Source organism: Bos mutus, chromosome 6 (genome assembly GCF_027580195.1).
Source record: "Bos mutus isolate GX-2022 chromosome 6, NWIPB_WYAK_1.1, whole genome shotgun sequence".
In the NCBI taxonomy this organism is placed as follows: domain Eukaryota; kingdom Metazoa; phylum Chordata; class Mammalia; order Artiodactyla; family Bovidae; genus Bos; species Bos mutus.
Genome location: NC_091622.1, coordinates 110372057 through 110389325, shown reverse-complemented (window position 1 = coordinate 110389325; position 17269 = coordinate 110372057). Strand labels below are relative to the sequence as shown.

The following is a 17269-nucleotide window of genomic DNA, read 5'->3' as shown; positions in this document are numbered from 1 at the left end:
CTGTTTAGGATTCTTGGCAGTTGCCTTGGTGACATCAGATTTACTTTGAAAATATCCAAATTCCTTTGATAACCATACATATAAAACCTTAATAGATGAGCTGAAATGTTGTTAGTACAGGAAATAAGGTCATGTTTCCAGTTTCATTGAGGAAAAATAAGAAAAGGGGTCGAGTAGAAAACATGCCTGCATGATGGAAATCCCTTTTGCTAGGCAATCGTGCCGTTTGCAGAGACATGGGTGGACCTAGAGACTATCATACAGAGTGAAGCAAGTCAGAGAGAGAAAAACAAGTATTGTCTATTAATGCACATATGCGGAATCAGAATAATAGTGCAGATAAACCTATTTGCAAAGCAGAAACAGAGACACAAACGTAGAGAAGAATGAATGTATAGACACCAAGGGGGTGGTGGGAGGAACCGGGAGATTGGGGTTGACACACATATACCAGTGATACTATGTATAAAATAGATGGGGCTTCCCTAGCAGCTCAGTGTAAAGAATCTGCCTGTAAGGCAGGAGACGCAGGAGCCATGGGTTTGATCCTTGGGTCAGGAAGATCCCTTGGAGGAGGGCATGGCAATCCACTCCAGTATTCTTACCTGGGAAATCCCATGGACAGAGGAGTCTGGTGGACTACTGACCAAAGGGTCTCAAGGACTTAGGACGTGACTGAAGCAACTTAAAATAGACGACTAATGAGAACTTATTCTATGGCACAGGCATGTGTGCACGCCTAGTCTCTCAGTTGTGTCCGACTCTTTGCGACCCCATGGACTGTAGCCCGCCAGGCTCCTCTGTCCGTGGGATTCTCCCAGCAAGGATACTGGAGTGGGTTGCCATGCCCTCCTCCAGGGTATGGCACAGGGAACTCTACTTAATGCTCTGTGGTCACGTGAATGGGAAGGGACATTTAAAAGGAGGGGACGTAAGTATACATATGTCTGATTCATTTTGCTGCACCGCAGAAGCTAACACAACATGGTTAAGCAACTATAATCCAATAACAAATAACTTCAAAAAAGAGACACAGTAGGTTTCAGATGCACCGTTTTCTGCACTCGTTTTTGTGTTTCAGAGCTCTTGGTCTGGAGCCCTCGGTCCCCAGGACGCCCCATGGAGATTCCTGCACGTCCTATATGGCTTCTGATGTACCTCTGTCTTAGGCAGAGTCTCCTTGGGATCCTCATTCCTCGAACGCATCTGCCTCTCACTCTGACCTGCATTGACACAGTGAATGAGACCTGATCTGCCCTCTTGACCACTGACCACTTCCTGCTGGTCTTGACCTCTCGTTTCTGAAGGATGCCTGTCCACTCAGGCTGCTCATCCAGCCAGTGCCCCCAGCTCATTCCGGGTTTTCTCTACATCTCGCTTACCAGTGCTGCCGAATCAGCATCAGCCTCCAGCTCTGCCCTGAGCGCCCAGCTGGTCACAACCTTTCTCAGGCAGGCACACCTTAGCATTGGATCGTCCCTTCCCTCTTCAATCATACATAGTGGTTTTAATCTTTTTCTTTTGGACTAATGCATAGATTGTCTTTTATCTCTGTCTACTATACTACCGCATTGGTGGTTCAGAGGTAGAATTCTCGCCTCCCATGTGGGAGACCCGGGTTCGATTCCCGGCCAGTGCACCAGATGATGGTTGTGTTTGTTTTGGGCTTCTCTTGTGGCTCAGCTGGTAAAGAATCCGCCTGCAGTGTGGGAGACCAGGGTTCAATCTGTTGGTCGGGAAGATTCCCTGGAGAAAGGAAAGGCTACCCGCTCCAGTATTCTGGTCTGGAGAATTCCATGGACTGTATATACCATGGGGTCGCAAAGAGTCGGACATTACTGAGTGACTTTCAGTTTCACTTTTCACTATACTACTAGATGTGTGCACAGTCGTGTATGACACTCTGCGACCCCATGGACTGTAGCCCATCGGGCTCCTCTGTCCATGGAATTTTCCAGGCAAGGATACTGGAGTGGGTTGCCATTTCCTTCTCCAGGGGATCTTCCCAACTGGGCACTGAACCCATATCTCTGTGTCTCCTGCATTGGCAGACGGGTTGTTTACTACTAGTGCCACCTGGTAAGCCCTTATCCCCCTCTAAACCCCTTATTTACTGTGTATTTATCTATTTAGAATGCTGCTGCTGACGAGTGCTCAGCTGTATCTGACTCTTCGTGACCCCATGGACTGTAGCCCCCCAGGCTCCTCTGTCCATGGGATTTTTCCAGGCAAGAATACTGGAGTGGGTTGCCATTTCAATCTCCAATTTAGAATACTAATGCATATTATTTAAACATTTAAAACAGCACACACTATTTAAAATGTTTGCACATCCTCTTGATTTGATCCTCACAATCAACCCCATGGTGACACCGATAAAACAGCACACACTATTTAAAATGTTTGCACATCCTCTTGATTTGATCCCCACAATCAACCCCATGGTGACACCGAAGCGTTATCTCTCCCATTTTAGAAAGAAGGAAAGAATTCACATTTCACAGAGCCTTTATTCCTAGACATATTCTGACATTTCCCCCCCCTCCGAGCTTAAAACAGGTAATTAAATATTCCATAGTTGTGCTATGGACTGAACTGTCCCCACATTTATAAGTTGAAGCCCTGACCCTCAGTGTGACTGCATTTGGGGATAGGGCCTCTAAAGAGGTCATGAAGAGGTTATGTGATGGGGCCCCAGTGCAAAAGGGTTAGTGTCCTTCTAAGAGGAGACACCAGAGGGAATACACAGGGAGATGGCAGCCACCTACAAGACAGGAAGAAAGGCCTCACTGGACACTGACCCCATGGGCACCTTGATCGTGGACTTCCAGCCTCCAGAATTTGTGAGAAAACAAAAGTTTGGTTTTTTTTTGGCGCCATCCAGGCTATGGTACAGTATATTCGGGCAGCCTGAGCACACTAAGATACACTGTAATCTTCGGTAATGAACAGTTCCGTGCGTTTAGGACCGGAAGCAGCTGCGTGGTCTGAAGCCTGGTTCTGCTCTAGTCACTTGTACCAGTCCTATTGCGTTATTGCTCTCAGACGGGAACCGCATTTTTCTTAGGGTCGGACTTCAGATGAGCTTGCTTCCAAAAGCTCTCTAATTTCCAATAGGTACTTTACTCCCCAGCTTAGTTACAGGGAAATAGGGTAACAACTGAGTAATAATTATGTAACAGTTAAGAAGTGTAACACACTTCCTTCTCTGGTCTAATCCATTGTTCAAAAAAAGGAACAAGGACTTCCCTGGCGGTCCAGTGGCTAAGATTCCCCAATGCAGGGAGCCCGGTTCAATCGCTGGTCAGGGGCGGATCCCACATGCCACAACTAGAGATCCTTCATGCTGCAATAAAGATCTAAGATCCCATGTGTCGCAATTAAGACCCGAAGCAGCCAAATAATTAAGTAAATAGATTTTTTTTTTTTTAAGAAACAAGTGAGGAGTAATAATTTTCCCTACAATGAGCAGATAATGAATGATGGTCACTGTGATGAAGAAGAGTAATCCTGTGGTAAAATACAGGCCACGGTTCCTGGAGGGTAAATTGAGTGTGTATGTGTTGTGGGAGGGGTTGGGGGAGGGATAAGAGAAGGGGTCCTCAAAGGACAAGGTCTCCGAGAGCCTCAGAGACATCTTCAGATTTTCCAACATCTGATTCCAGTCCCATCATTGACAAATACGCCTTGCTTATTTCACCTGCCTTTGTATTTCTACCTATCTGATTATTTGCACCATTTCAATTTCGTTGAGTGCTTCCAAAATTCTGTAGCTATGTAACTATGTCCTGTGTCTGCGTCCTGTCTCCCAGACACCTGCTAACCTAGCAATTTACTCTCAGAACTGGGGTAAAGTGTTGTGGAGGGCGGTGGACACGTACCAAAAAAAAAAAAAACAGTTCCCATGACAAGTGCCCGTGTTGCTCTGTGCCGATCACAGGAGGCAGCAGATACATACTGAATGAACTGAACACAGAGACACTTACTCCGGGGTCCCCGTCGGCTCGTCATGCCCAGGAGGCGGGTGTCAGGGCCTTTTTGCACCGGCTCCTGTTGGTCATCCACAGGGGAGTTTTCCAACACCATTTCCTCGCGGCTGGCAGTCGGCAGCTGTGGGCAGAGAGTCAGAGGTTGGTTGACTCAGATCCTGTCTCGGGATGAGGTGGGTCACTTAGCAAAGGGACAGGCCTCGATCCTGTTCAGATCCAGATAATCCCGGTCTCTGTCACCTGGGTCTCTGTGGTCATTATCCCCTCACCCCACAGGAAGCAGTGATGATCCTTTCTTTAAGAGGTTTCTTGTTGGAGAGAGTGACCCAGGCATCCTAAAATAAAATGAGTGTTTTCACTTTTTCTAGGTACAATGTGTAGCGCTCTGTAAAAATTTGGAGGAAAGGGAACTAGAAAAATCAGGATCAGACTGCTTGATCCCAGCTCTAACTCATTTGGTGAGAGAGTATGCTCGGTTGTGTCTGACTCTTTTCGACCCCATGGACTGCAGCCCTCCAGACTCCTCTTCCTCTGTCCTTGGGGTTCTCCAGGCAAGAACATTGGAGTGGGTTGCCATTTCCTACTCCAGGGGATCTTCCTGACCAGGAATCGAAACTGCTTCTGCTGCATTGGTAGGCGGGTACTTTACTACTGAACCACCAGGGAAGCCCATTTGAAAGAAGCAGTCAAAATATTGTGGGTTAATCTAAAGCAAAGACCAGCCTCTGACTCCTCCCCCAGACTCTTAGAGGAGGGTGGGCAGGTGAGCAGAAGGAGCAATGGAGGCCACAGGTGAGTGATGGCCTTTGGACTAGCCAAAGGCTGGCCTCTGAACCCCAATGTACTGCGGGACTGTGGGTGACTTAGTGAACTGCCTACCTTCTTTCCTCACTGTAAACTAAGGGAAATAAAAAGCCCATTCACGGAGACGCTGCTACCTGTCGGGCACGTGGTAAACCACAGACATTCTGACTTAAATAATGTCCTGGGGTAGACCTGAGGCATCTGACATATATTAAAAATCCCCTCGTGATTCCGAAGTGCCACTGGGGTTAGAAATCGTCCCCCAGACTTCTCACAAAGCCCGGACGACTGCACGTGGTCTTGATCAGGGCTCCTGTGCAGTGGAGGAAAGACATGTCTCTGGAAAGTGCACACCTTCTCTCCATCCCCATGCCTTCCTCCGGCTCAGTAGCTGCACATCCACCCTGGTTACCCCTGCTCACTGTGCCTGTGGCCTTGGAACTGGGAACTTGAGCTCTTTGCTTCCGCACTGGCTCATCTGCTGACTCCTTGGGGCTCCCTGGCCCCCGGCTGGCCCTGCAGGAAGGGTTAAAGCTCCCTGAGTGGCCAGGGGACCAGCCCCCTGGCCGGGTACCACTTCCCTCCCCCCACCACCCTCACCGGCCCGCTCCATCCACCAGCAGAGAAGGAGGCACCATGGCCCAGATTGTCCCAATGGGATGGTGCTGGGTGAGGCAGGGAGCTGAAAAGGGGGTCTCTCTCCAGACTTCAGCTCTCCCGCTGCCCTCCCCACCTCCCTGGCCCCCCTCCAGGCAGTCCCATCACGTGACTGCTGGCTCAAAATGGCGTTCCCTCCTCCTCCCTCCTCCCTTGCTGGCATCTGGATTTTCCCGAGCAAACCGCCCCTCCACGAGATCTTTCCTGCCTCCCTCCGCAGGGGACGACTCCTTGGCAAGGGCATCTATTTACCTTGAGAAGGTGGACCTTACTCCAGGATGCTCTAAGCCAGGGAGGGCAGCTTCTGAGGGAGAGCAGGGCCAGGGGCGGGACCACCAGCCAGCACTCCGCCCGGGAGAAGGGGGTTGGCCTCTGGTTTAGACCGAGCTGGAATTTAGGCTTGGAGTTGGAGAAAGTGGGAGTTCCCAGGATTTGTTATCCTGCACTGCCATCTACTGCACATCTTAGTTTATGGCCTTATGATGATGTCGACTTAAAAAAAAAAGATGCACAATAAGGGAGCTGCGAGTTAAGTTTTATTTGGGCCAAAATGAGGACTGCAGCTTGGGAGACAGCACCTCTGATAGCTCTGAGAAGCTGCTCCAAAGAGGGAGGGGGAAAAGACGGTATATTAGTGATTTGGTAAAGGGTGGGTACATGCAGTCAAGCACGTATTTTTTTGTAGAAAGTTTCTGCTGGTCTCGTGAAGCTTCTGCTAGTCACGAGAAACAATCGTCACCGTGAGGGAGTTTAGTGTTTTTCTAGATACAAGGAGATATAAGAAGTAGGCTCGTAAAATCAGCTCCTGAGAACATCTGACTATGTAAAGACCTATCCTGCCAGGTTCCCAGAGCACAGAGCGCCTCCTGTCTGCTCTCCACCCTGAACTAAAGGGGATGTTGGAGGTCAGTAGGTACAGCGGCACGTGCTTTCATCCTGGTAGAGGCAGATGGCAAGCAGCCATGGCAAGTGCTGATTTGTGGTTGACAATGATGGTACCGAAGGGCCTCTTTCCAGTATTTCTAAACTTCTCTCCAGCGATGGGAGAAACCTTGGGGGAAAGATGCTCCAAACGCTGCCCATGGCTTCATGGTGAGGATCATCCATGAGGCCCCACGGGGTCCTTCACCTGGACCACCCACCCGCATCCCTGTCTCCTCCAGAGAATCCCAAGTGCTGGTGCCCGCGGGAGGCCAAGTGGCCCCTCTGGATGCGGTGGGCTCTTAACCGACAGCCCAGTAGGCAGACGCGGGCTTCTGCCGTCCCTACCTGCTTCTTTCTTTTTTGTCTTGGAATCTTCAAGGGCTTCTTCTGTCTTTCCTCTTCTGCATCCTCATCGTCGTCAATGAACTCCTTTGTGAAAATGCAAATGGAAGTGTGGTCACTTAATGCATATGTGTAAATCGGGAAAAAATGGCAAGAAAGGAAGAGGGGTGGGATTCTTAGGTGTTCCAATGACCGCCTTGGCCTGGACCCTACACCCCCTGATGCTGAATGTGGCTGAAGGGGCAGTTGACAGAGCTACACAGCCACCATCTGCTTTGCTCCAAAGAGACACATTCTTGAAAAGTTGTATCCAAATGGAAAGATGGTCAATGAGATGGTGTTGGAGATTCCATGGCCCCAGGTGCCCATTCAGGCCTGGGGCATGTTCCAGGGGGCTTTCCTTGTGGCTCAGATGGTAAAAGAATTCACCTGAAATGCGGGAGACTTGGGTTCGATCCCTGGGTTGGGAAGATGCCCTGGAAAAGGGAAAGGCCACCCACTCCTGTATTCTAGCCTGGAGAATTCCATGGACTGTATAGTCCACGGGGTTACAAAGAGTCAGACATGACTGAGTGACTTTTTCACTTTCACTATGTTCCAGGTCTTGTGGGCACAAGAGGTGCCTGGTGACTTCCTTCAAAAGTCATAATGTCATGAAGGCCACCAGCAAGTGGATCTGCCAGGACCGATGTTCTGACCCAGATGGAGGCCCCTAGCCCAAAAAGACAGAATCAGCCTAAGGGTTTCCAGGCTTGGGCTTCTCTGCTCCCAGCCTTACAAGCCGGTAAAGGTTAATGAAGGTACGTGTGAAATCACCATGGATGTTTGGACTTAATGGAAATTTTTGCAGGTCTTTTTGAAAAGGGAGAAATCCTGTAAGAGTGCCAATTTGGTTTCTTTTTCCACATGATGCTTTCTAAATTTGTGGTCAAAAGTTTTTAAAACTGAAGCTTCTCTAGTTTCCAGCTTTAAAGTTTTCTAGTCTGACTTTTTCAAACCAGAGCACAAGCACCTCTGGGTGTAAAAGAGGTTGCGGGATGAATCTAGAACCTCTCCTGCGATACCAGATTTATTTGACATTTTTTTCCTGAAATTGGGAAATTTTGGTACTTCTGCTGGAATTTGGAACACAAAGCATGGATTTGAATCATGTAAGGTTTCAAAGAAATGGCACGCAGTTTGCTGGGCTGGGCTCTAACCACACCTCAGTGTGCTTGACCTCAGTTAGAGGAGACCTGAGCCTTAACTGCGGAGGGAACTGAGGCCCCAGCCAGGGAAGGGGCACGGCCTTGTCTACAGGACCTGATCCAACTGATGTCCTCTGGGTGCGAGCCCCACCCTCTTTTAAGCCTTCTTCTTCAGGGCCTACCAGGAATTCACCAACTTGGATTATAAGACATTAATGTTGAGTGTGCAACTGTGGCTTTTAATTCAAATCAAAGTTCTTATTGACTTAGAACGGACTTGTGAGAAATCTTCATAATTTTTTTTTTTTGGCTTTCCAATCAAGTTTTGAGCCTCCATCAATGGAAAGCTGTGCAGAAGGATCTCAAATTAGACCGAATGTGAATTCCAAGAGGACTCAGGGTTTTGTTCAGTGTTGAAGTGCCAGGGACCAGAGGCACAATCCATCTTTGTTGCACGAATGAATAAACACAGGTAGATGGAAGTAAGTTGTTAGTACTTATCTTGCTTAAAGTGAGTCTTTCTGGTCTGATCTGGATTCCTTCAGGCTTGTGAAGTACCTATTGAAAACAGCATATTGTCCCATTTCTGCCTCTGTGGTCTCAAGTTACTGAGCTCTGGAGCCAAGAGAGAAGCAAAGACTGAGAGGAATACTTTCTTTTCTGTTTGGTGGTCTATAATCTCCAAACTGGAGCTGGGCTTCCTCCTCTGCTCCAGATGGTGTTTAATGATGTTTTGCACAAAAAGAGTTAGAAACTGCAGGACTCTGTGGGGATTTTATTAGCTGTCACAATCTATAATTGTTACCCTCATGTTGAATTTCTTTGGAGACCAGGTGCTTCAGCAGAACTGGGCCCTGTCGTAGGTGGTAACTCAGAACTGCCGTCTGTTGGAATTCACGAAATGATGACAAAGCATGCTCAGTCAAGTCCGACTCTTTGTGACCTCATGGACAGTAGCCCGCCAGGCTCCTCTGTCCATGGGATTCTCCTGGCAAGAATACTGGAGTGGGTTGTCATGCCCTCCTCTAGGGGATCTTCCTGACCCAGGGATCGAACCCGCATGTCCTGTGTCTCCTGCATTGCGGGTGGATTCTTTACCTCTGAGCCATTGCAGAAGCCCTACACTTGCAGTGTGTGTGCAATAAATACTTGTTGCTGGCCTAACTTCATTCACCAACGCGTGTGACACACGTGCATACACACACCACACATCTGTCAGGTACACCTCAGCCACCACTCACCTCTGAAATTATTTTCACTTTTTCTTCCTTGGACTTCATTTTCTCAGCGGTGGCTCCTCCCTGACAGGCAAAGAACAAAGAAGAAGTCAGGCCCTTTGAACTCAGCCAAACATCTTTCTTCTTACTATTGACAACTCTAAAGCTAACCTTGATGGCTAGGGAAGTGTTTGAGCTGAGTCCAGCCCCAAGGAATACATTCTTAGGCCCCAGGCCTGATGGACACGAACCCCAGAGGAGAAGGAAGGAGGCTGGACCCCCCATCCCCAGAGCTTGGCAAGGAACCTGGCTTTCCTGTGCAGGAGGCGGGACTCAGGAGAGGGTTCTACCCTTGGTGTCCGATGACCCTGGAGGAAATCTAGCTCCGGAAGGATTATTTCATAGCCTCTCCTCTCCCTTCCCTGGTGGATCAGACGGTAAAGAATCTGCCTGCAAGGCAGGAAACCTGGGTTCCACCCCTGGGTTGAGAAAATCTCTTCGAGAAGGGAATGGCTACTCACTCCAGTATTCTTGCCTGGAAAATCCCATGGACACAGAAGCTTGGCAGGCTACAATCCACGGGGTCGCAAAGAGTTGGACACGCCTGAATGACTTTTACTTTCCTCTCCCTTCGAATGTCCACCATCCTGTCCCTTCTTACCCTCCCTTTTACCTGCATAATCCATTCTTCCTGCTTTTTGGGTTCATTCCCATCTGTGTACAAAGGCTGTTTCCTTAAAAAAATCTCTCTCTGGGTTTCATGTCTCTTTCTACCCATCACTCAATTGTTCAGCCTTCTACAAGGAACTCCTCAGACCCACTCTTTCCAATCAGTGTTTTGAGCCCAGCACTTCCCGACAGTGCTCTTGCCAGCATCTCTGAGTGTTGCAGAAGCCAGTCCTCGAGAAACCAAGCACCACACTTGGAGAGTTGGAGAACTCAGGTTTATTATGCCGGTGGGCCCAGAGGAGTTAACACTCCAAGCTCTGAGCCCTGAACAAAGGGGTTACAGAGCTTTTGTGGACAGACTACAATGGGCAACACCAGCTGTTAATAGGCTGGTTTAAACTAAGAGATTTCACGTGCACGCAGGAACAGCAGTCAAGACGGGGAGAAGGGTGCCTGACCTTTACACTTGATTAAACAGGTTTGCAGGGGCCGGGCAGTTGCAAAGAGCAGGACAAGCGTGAGTGAGATAAGCTCCAATTCCTAGTGTTGTGAGTCCCCACTTTCTGAGACTACGTGACCTATATGATCCAGACTTTGCAAGGAGCAAGTTGAGTTACAGAGGCAGAAGGAGAAGGAGGCTATGTAAAATTTTAGCTTTTCCTCTTCATGAGGACCTCCGCATCGCCACGTCTCATGTTCAGTCCTCAACCCTCAGCTTAGTTGCCCCATCAGAGGCGGTGAGTAAGGAAAGTGACTCGTTGCCTTCTTTTTCTTGCAAGACCTTCTTTTCTTGGCTTCTCAGGCACACTCTTGCCCAGTTCTTCGCCTGCCCACTGCTTCTCCTGCTCGGACTGCTGGTCTGGTGAGCAGCACACGTGACAGTGTCTGGGGAAGAGCCTCCCTCAACTCACTCCCTTGGTGAGCGTGTCTCGTCTCTCGACTTTAAGTACCGTCTGCCTACTGACATTCCCCACATTTAGACCAAGGTCCACACATCTCCCCAGAACTCCAGACTCAAGTATGCACATGCTCGACAGACACCTTCCTGTGTGTGTGCTCAGTCACTTAGTTGTGTCCAGCTCTTTGTGACCCCGCCAGGCTCCTCTGTTCCTGAAATGTTCCAGGCAAGAATACTGGATTGGGTTGCCATTTCCCGCTCTAGGGGATCTTCCTGAGCCAGGGATTGAACCCACGTCTCTTGCGTTGGCAGGCGGATTCTTTACCACTCTACTACCTGGGAAGACAGTCTCGTGGCTTAACATGTCCCAAACAAGCTCCTTGTCATCACCCTGAATCTGCATGTCCTGCAGCCTTCCTTGCTATATTGCACAGTTTAGTTCAATCGCTCAGTTGGGTCTGACTCTTTGCAACCCCATGGACTGCAACACACTAGGCCTCCCTGTCCATCACCAACTCCTTGAGTTTACCCAAACTCAAGTCCGTTAAGTCGGTGATGCCATCCAACCATCTCATCCTCTGTTGTCCGCTTCTTCTCCCGCCTTCAATCTTTCCCAGCATCAGGGTCTTTTCAAATGAGTCAGCTCTTCAAATCAAGTGGCCAAAGTATTGGAGTTTCAGTTTCAACATCAGTCTCTCCAATGAACATTCAGGACTGATTTCCTTTAGGATAGACTGGTTGGATCTCCTAGCAGTCCAAGGGACTCTCAAGAGTCTTCTCCAACACCACAGTTCAAAAGCATCAATTCTTTGGCACTCAGCTTTCTTTATAGTTCAACTCTCACATCCATTCATGACTACTGGAAAAACCATAGCCTTGACTAGATGGACCTTTATTGACAACGTGATGTCTCTGCTTTTTAATATGCTGTCTAGGTTGGTCATAACTTTTCTTCCAAGGAGTAAGTGTCTTTTTATTTCATGGCTGCAACCACCATCTGCAGTGATTTTGGAGCCCCCCAAAATAAAGTCTGCCACTGTTTCCACTATTTCTCCATCTATTTGCCATGAAGTGACAGGACCAGATGCCATGATCTTCGTTTTCTGAATGTTGAGCTTTAAGCCAACTTTTTCACTCTCTTCTTTCACGTTCATCAAGAGGCTCTTTAATTCTTCTTCACTTTCTGCCATAAGGGTGGTGTCATCTGCATGCCGTAATGACAGAACTCCATCTTTTCCCCCGCCAGGCCAGAAACATTGGAGTCATCCTTGAGTCCTCTGTGAGTCTCACACGACACATCACGTCCAGTCCATCAGAAACCTTACCTGCTTCACCTTCATATTATATTGAGACTCCAACCAGCTCTAAACACCTCACTGTTGCCACCCTGGTCTGGCACGGTTGTCTCTTAGGGACTTTTTGTAAGAGTCTCCTGACTTAAGCTTCCCTTGTGGCTCAGCTGGTAAAGAATCTGCCTGCAATGTGGGAGACCTGGGTTTGATCCCTGAGCTGGGCAGATCCCCTGGAGAAGGGAAATGCTACCCACTCCAGTATTCTTGCCTGGAGAATTCCATGGACTACGGTCCCTGGGGTCACAAAGAGTTGGACACTACTGAGCGAACTTCTCTGACTTCTCTGCTTCCAGCCTCACTTACCTACAATCCATTCTCTGTATTGAAGCCAGAGTGAATTGTTTAGTGTGTAAGTGAGGTCATATCATTCCTTTGCTCAAAATTCTCCAGTGACCTCCCTCTCTTAACAGAGTTAAGCACAAAATCCTTCAATGGCCTACAGGCCTTGTAGGATCTACACTTGAATCTTCTTGGCTCCGAGCCTTTGCAGTGGATCTGCTTAGAACTCTCTTTCCTAAGCTTTTTCGGACTCTCCCTCTCTTTCATTTCCCTCAAGGCTCTGCTCATATTTCATTTTATCAGAGACATCCTCCCTGAATGCTTACAGTAACACCCCCTTGGAGCTCCCCAGCCACCTTATAGAGATTTCTTTTTCCATGGTATTTATCACCAGTTGACATATATATTTATTTGTTGCCATCTGAACATTCTCATTAGAACACAAGTTATAGGAGGGCAGGAATCTTTGGTCATTGTTTAGCCCCAGAGCCTAGGACTGCTGTACCCAGTAGACATGATAAATGTTCGTTGAATGAATGACTAAATCATTCTTTTCTGGCTGTGTCTTCCTTGGCCACATTCTGGAGCCCTTCAGCGCATCATTGTCATCCTTGAGGTGCTGAGAAGATTAAAGGAGAGAACACAGGAGAAATGGCAGGGCTGATATATTATAAGCCCTTCTTAACAGCTGTGGAATTGGAATCTTAACTGGAGTTGGTCACGTAAGCAGCTCATCTGAAGCACTCAAGCTTTCTTTGACCCTAACAAGGAGTTAGAATGTTGAAGGGAAATAAAACATCTGAAATTCTATTGTCTCCTGTTCACACCTTCTCACAGGCTACAAAGAATGGAGGAAGGGAAATGCCGCAAGCAGCCAAGAAAAAAGGGCGAGGAGGTAATCTAGAGAGAACCAGAGGGCAGATAGTCAACATAAAGTGCTACAGGACACGGGAACTCTCTGAAGCACAACTCTGGTAATTATGAAGTGGGGAAAAAGGAACTGTGCAATATTTTAGTGGCTAAAAGAAGATCCTCCATAAATTGAAAATGTTACATATGAAAGAAATAGAAGCAGAACATGAAAAATGTGATGGGGTTGATTTTTTTTTCCTCTGTGTGTATTCCTGATCATTACCTTTGAATGAGTTTCCAAGGAAATCGAATGACATCAAGATTTATCTTGTTATGAACACTGTTGCTGAGAAAACAAATCAATACTCCCTAACGTTAATATGCAGCTTGTCATCATCATGCGTATTGAGTGTGTGTCATTAATAATATATTCCTCCTGTAACATCAGAATGAGAGCTGTGGTTCAGTGTAGCCTTATTTGTGCTCTCTCTAGACGCACCGTATCGCTAGGGCTCACAGGAACACTTCCAGCCAGCAGTAAAAGCCTCTGCACAGGAGGCGATGGAGGGATCCTCTGAGGTTAAGCTTGGACAGGCTCCGCGATTTGCCATTATGATTATTAAACGTCATGTTCAAAACTTGACTGCTGCAGCCCTCCTCCATGGCCCCCTGCCTCTCTGTTTCGGGGCTCAGCCTTGTTTTGCGAGGCCAGTAACTCGTGTCTCTTAGTCCACCATTCTGGAAATATTTACAACTGAAAAGCACAGACTTCCCCCTTGTGAAAGGACTTTGGTTACTTTAGGTCACCGATTGATTTACTTTAACTCAATGCAGGAAACCAAAGATATTTTTCAAGGAACCTACTGACACCTTCACCCAAACAACTGGACCTTCTCCGAGGGCCATTAAGTAATCAGAGTCCTACCCAGAGTGTCTTGTGGTAGACTCTATAGGATGCAGGAAAAAAGGATGGAAAGTATATGAAGAGGGTGGCATTGTATGTGAGGCATTTCAACCTTGGCTGCTTAAAAGATAACATAATAGGTTTGATCTTCTAATATCTCCATGAAAAAGAAAGAAAGAAACATAATATAATATATGTACCCTACTCCAGAACACTGAAGACATAGTTTTATAGAAAGAGTGAGGACTTTGTAAACAATTGTATGGACCTGGGTTCAAATTCCAGCTCTATTTATCAGTTATGTGATCTGGGAGCAATGCCTTCAGCCCTCTGAGATACATTTCTGTATCTGTAAACTTGTGATTATAATTCCTACCTCGATAAGTGATTGTTTTATTAAGGTTAAATGATATAATCTCCATGACTCAGGGCTTCGCTGATAGCTTGGTTGGTAAAGAAGCCGCCTGCAATGAAGGAGACCCTGGTTCAATTCCTGGGTCAGGAGTATCCCCTGGAGAAGGGATAGGCTACCCACTCCAGTATTCTTGGGCTTCCCTTGTGACTCAGCTGGTAAAGAATCTGTCTGCAATGTGGGAGACCTGGGTTTGATCCCTGGGTTGGGAAGATTCCCTGGAGAAGGGAAAGGCTACCCATTCCAGTATTCTGGCCTGGAGAATTCCATGGACTGTATAGTCTGTGGGGTAGCAAAGTGTTGGACACAACTGAGCGATTTTCACTTTCACTTTCTTTCAAATGATGATAGAATGTATGTAGTAAATTGCCCATCACGGACCAGGCTATCAATACTGAAAAGTGGTATTTTTAAGAAAAGGTGATCCTAGATGGGGGAAGGCAATGGCAGCCCACTCCAGTACTCTTGCCTGGAAAATCCCATGGATGGAGAAGCCTGGTAGGCTGCAGTCCATGGGGTCGCTAAGAGTCGGACACGACTGAGTGACTTCACTTTCACTTTTCACTTTCATGCATTGGAGAAGGAAATGGCATGTTCTTGCCTGGAGAATCCCAGGGATGGGGAGCCTGGTGGGCTGCCGTTTATGGGGTCACACAGAGTTGGGCATGACTGAAGCGACTTAGCAGCAGCAGCAGCAGAGGGAGGAAAGTAGAAGAAAGTTATAAGGAGGGTTAAAAAAAAGGGGGGGGAATGGAATCATAAGAAAGACCTTCTGCTGCTGCTACTGCTGCTAAGTCACTTCAGTCGTGTCCGACTCTGTGTGACCCCAGAGACGTCAGCCCACGAGGCTCCCCGGTCCCTGGGATTCTCCAGGCAAGAACACTGGAGTGGGTTGCCATTTCCTTCTCCAATGCAGGAAAGTGAAAAGTGAGAGTGAAGTTGCTCAGTCGTGTCCGACTCTTAGCGACCCCATGGACTGCAGCCCACCAGGCTCCTTCGTCCATGGGATTTTCCAGGCAAGAGTACTGGAGTGGGGTGCCATCGCCTTCTCCAAAGAAAGACCTTAGGTGACATCAAATCTTCCAGGAACACCTTCGGTTCTCAACTTTGAGTCACTGGACCGAATAACACTTCTCACCCACGCCTCAGCTGGGCCCAGGGCAGTTTCCTTTCTGTTTCCTTTTAGGTGTTTCTGAAACCTTCCTCTGTCTTCAATCCCATGAGCCTATTCTACCCATGGACAGCACTTAGCTTTTTCTGTCTTATCTTGTTAAAGCCTGGACCTCTGGGCAGGTCGAAACACACCCTGTTTGATTTCTTTACCTAATTCTCCAAGTTCTTCCAGCCATTGCTTCCTAGAGTGACAAGCAGCTTTATAGAATCATTTTATCAGCTCAATAGAGTGCGTATGGTCTTCAAAGAGTACATATAAACACCGCATCTGAGCTGTGGGATGATATACGCCCAGTGCATTCACTACGTGAGCGCGAAATGTTTCCGGGCCCTCCCTGGGGTTCATCCCGAGGTGCTTTGAGCACTCAAAGCCTTTCATAAATCTCTTATGGCAGTTATCTCGCTGTGCTGTTATCTGTTCATAGGTCTGTCTCTCCAGCAAACTCCGAGCTCCTGACCTGGTCTGGGTCCCTTTTGCACACTCTAAACTTCAGCAGCTTGCTGAAGCCTGGTGCCCTGGACTGTTCAGTGCATGTTTGGTTGAATGACTCCTTAAATAAGCTCGAGGAGATCCGTTTGCCAGAGATTTCTTTCTGGTGCTGAATTTACTTGCAGAAAAGGTTATATGAACATCCAGTAACATCTATGGATTTCCCCTTAGGCTTTATTAGCCTTTCAGAGCCCCTTTTTGCAATGAAGGGAAAGGATCAGCTTAATTCGCAGCTGATAGAATTCTTTGTCTCTTGGCGAGAGCAGTCAGCCTTTGTCTGTAGCAGCCCTTCCTCTGTCTAATGCTGAGGAAAGTGAAGCTTGCGGTAACTAGTACTTTGCCCCTTGAACCGACTCGCACGAAAAGACCCAGAAATGCAGCCTGCAACCAGTGTTTCTGGGGGACGGGAATGCAACAGGATGGCGGGCACGTTCCAGGAAGGAAGTGGAGGGAGATTTTAGAAGGCATTCTCCCCCAGGGGCTGTCATGAGCTGGACTTACATTTCCTGCAAGCTAGGCACCAGGCAGTGGCTCTAAGCAAAGCAGCCCGAGTCGTGCTCCATGTTTTCATCTCAGAAGTAAAGCATAAATATTATAACGACAAGGACTCCTACGTTTACAATTCATTAAATCGGCTCAGGGTATCCCGGGGAGAGGCTGAGCTCCGAGCTTGCGCTAGCAGGACCTCACTGCTCCAGCCCTGCTCCCGGGAGGAACTGATTTACCTTAAGGAACTTTTCAGGGCACTTTGCAGATTCTGCTTTCTGTGTTGAAAGTGGAGCGAGACGGCTCTCCCTGGTGATGCTTCTAAAAAATTCCGGAGGGCAAAGGCTGAGTGTTGGGGCGGCTCCTGGGCTGCTCCCTGGGAAGCTGCAGCCACGTCTCAGCAAAAACACCCGCTTAGCAACCCGTTCCTAAGGAAGGTCACTCCGCAGCTTTTTTTTTTCTTTTAAAGTGACAGGTTACTTCTAGCAGAGAAGCACACACCAGGGTGAGCAGAAGCGCACAGCTCACAGGAGAAGCACACAGAGAATGAATCTGGGGGCGCTGGGCAGACAGGAGGCCAAGTTTTCAGAGCAGCCCCCTCCCTCACATTATCGGTCACTGGGAACTCCTGATC

The 17269-nt window shown here is 48.0% G+C and overlaps 1 protein-coding gene and 1 non-coding gene across 2 annotated transcripts in view; one reads left to right on the top strand and one right to left on the bottom strand.

Annotated features, from left to right (window-relative positions):
- The window catches only part of CC2D2A (coiled-coil and C2 domain containing 2A), a 131304-nt gene extending 114269 nt beyond the window's left edge, over positions 1–17035 (bottom strand). Inside the window, 4 exon segments of the mRNA XM_070372718.1 lie at positions 3987–4110; positions 6720–6803; positions 9145–9204; positions 16875–17035. Coding sequence (XP_070228819.1) covers positions 3987–4110; positions 6720–6803; positions 9145–9183 — 247 coding nt within the window. The 5' untranslated portion in view covers positions 9184–9204; positions 16875–17035.
- TRNAG-CCC (transfer RNA glycine (anticodon CCC)) lies at positions 1569–1639 on the top strand. The gene has a single exon. It is a non-coding gene; the product is annotated as a tRNA-Gly (tRNA).
- Positions 17036–17269: the final 234 nt, after the last annotated feature.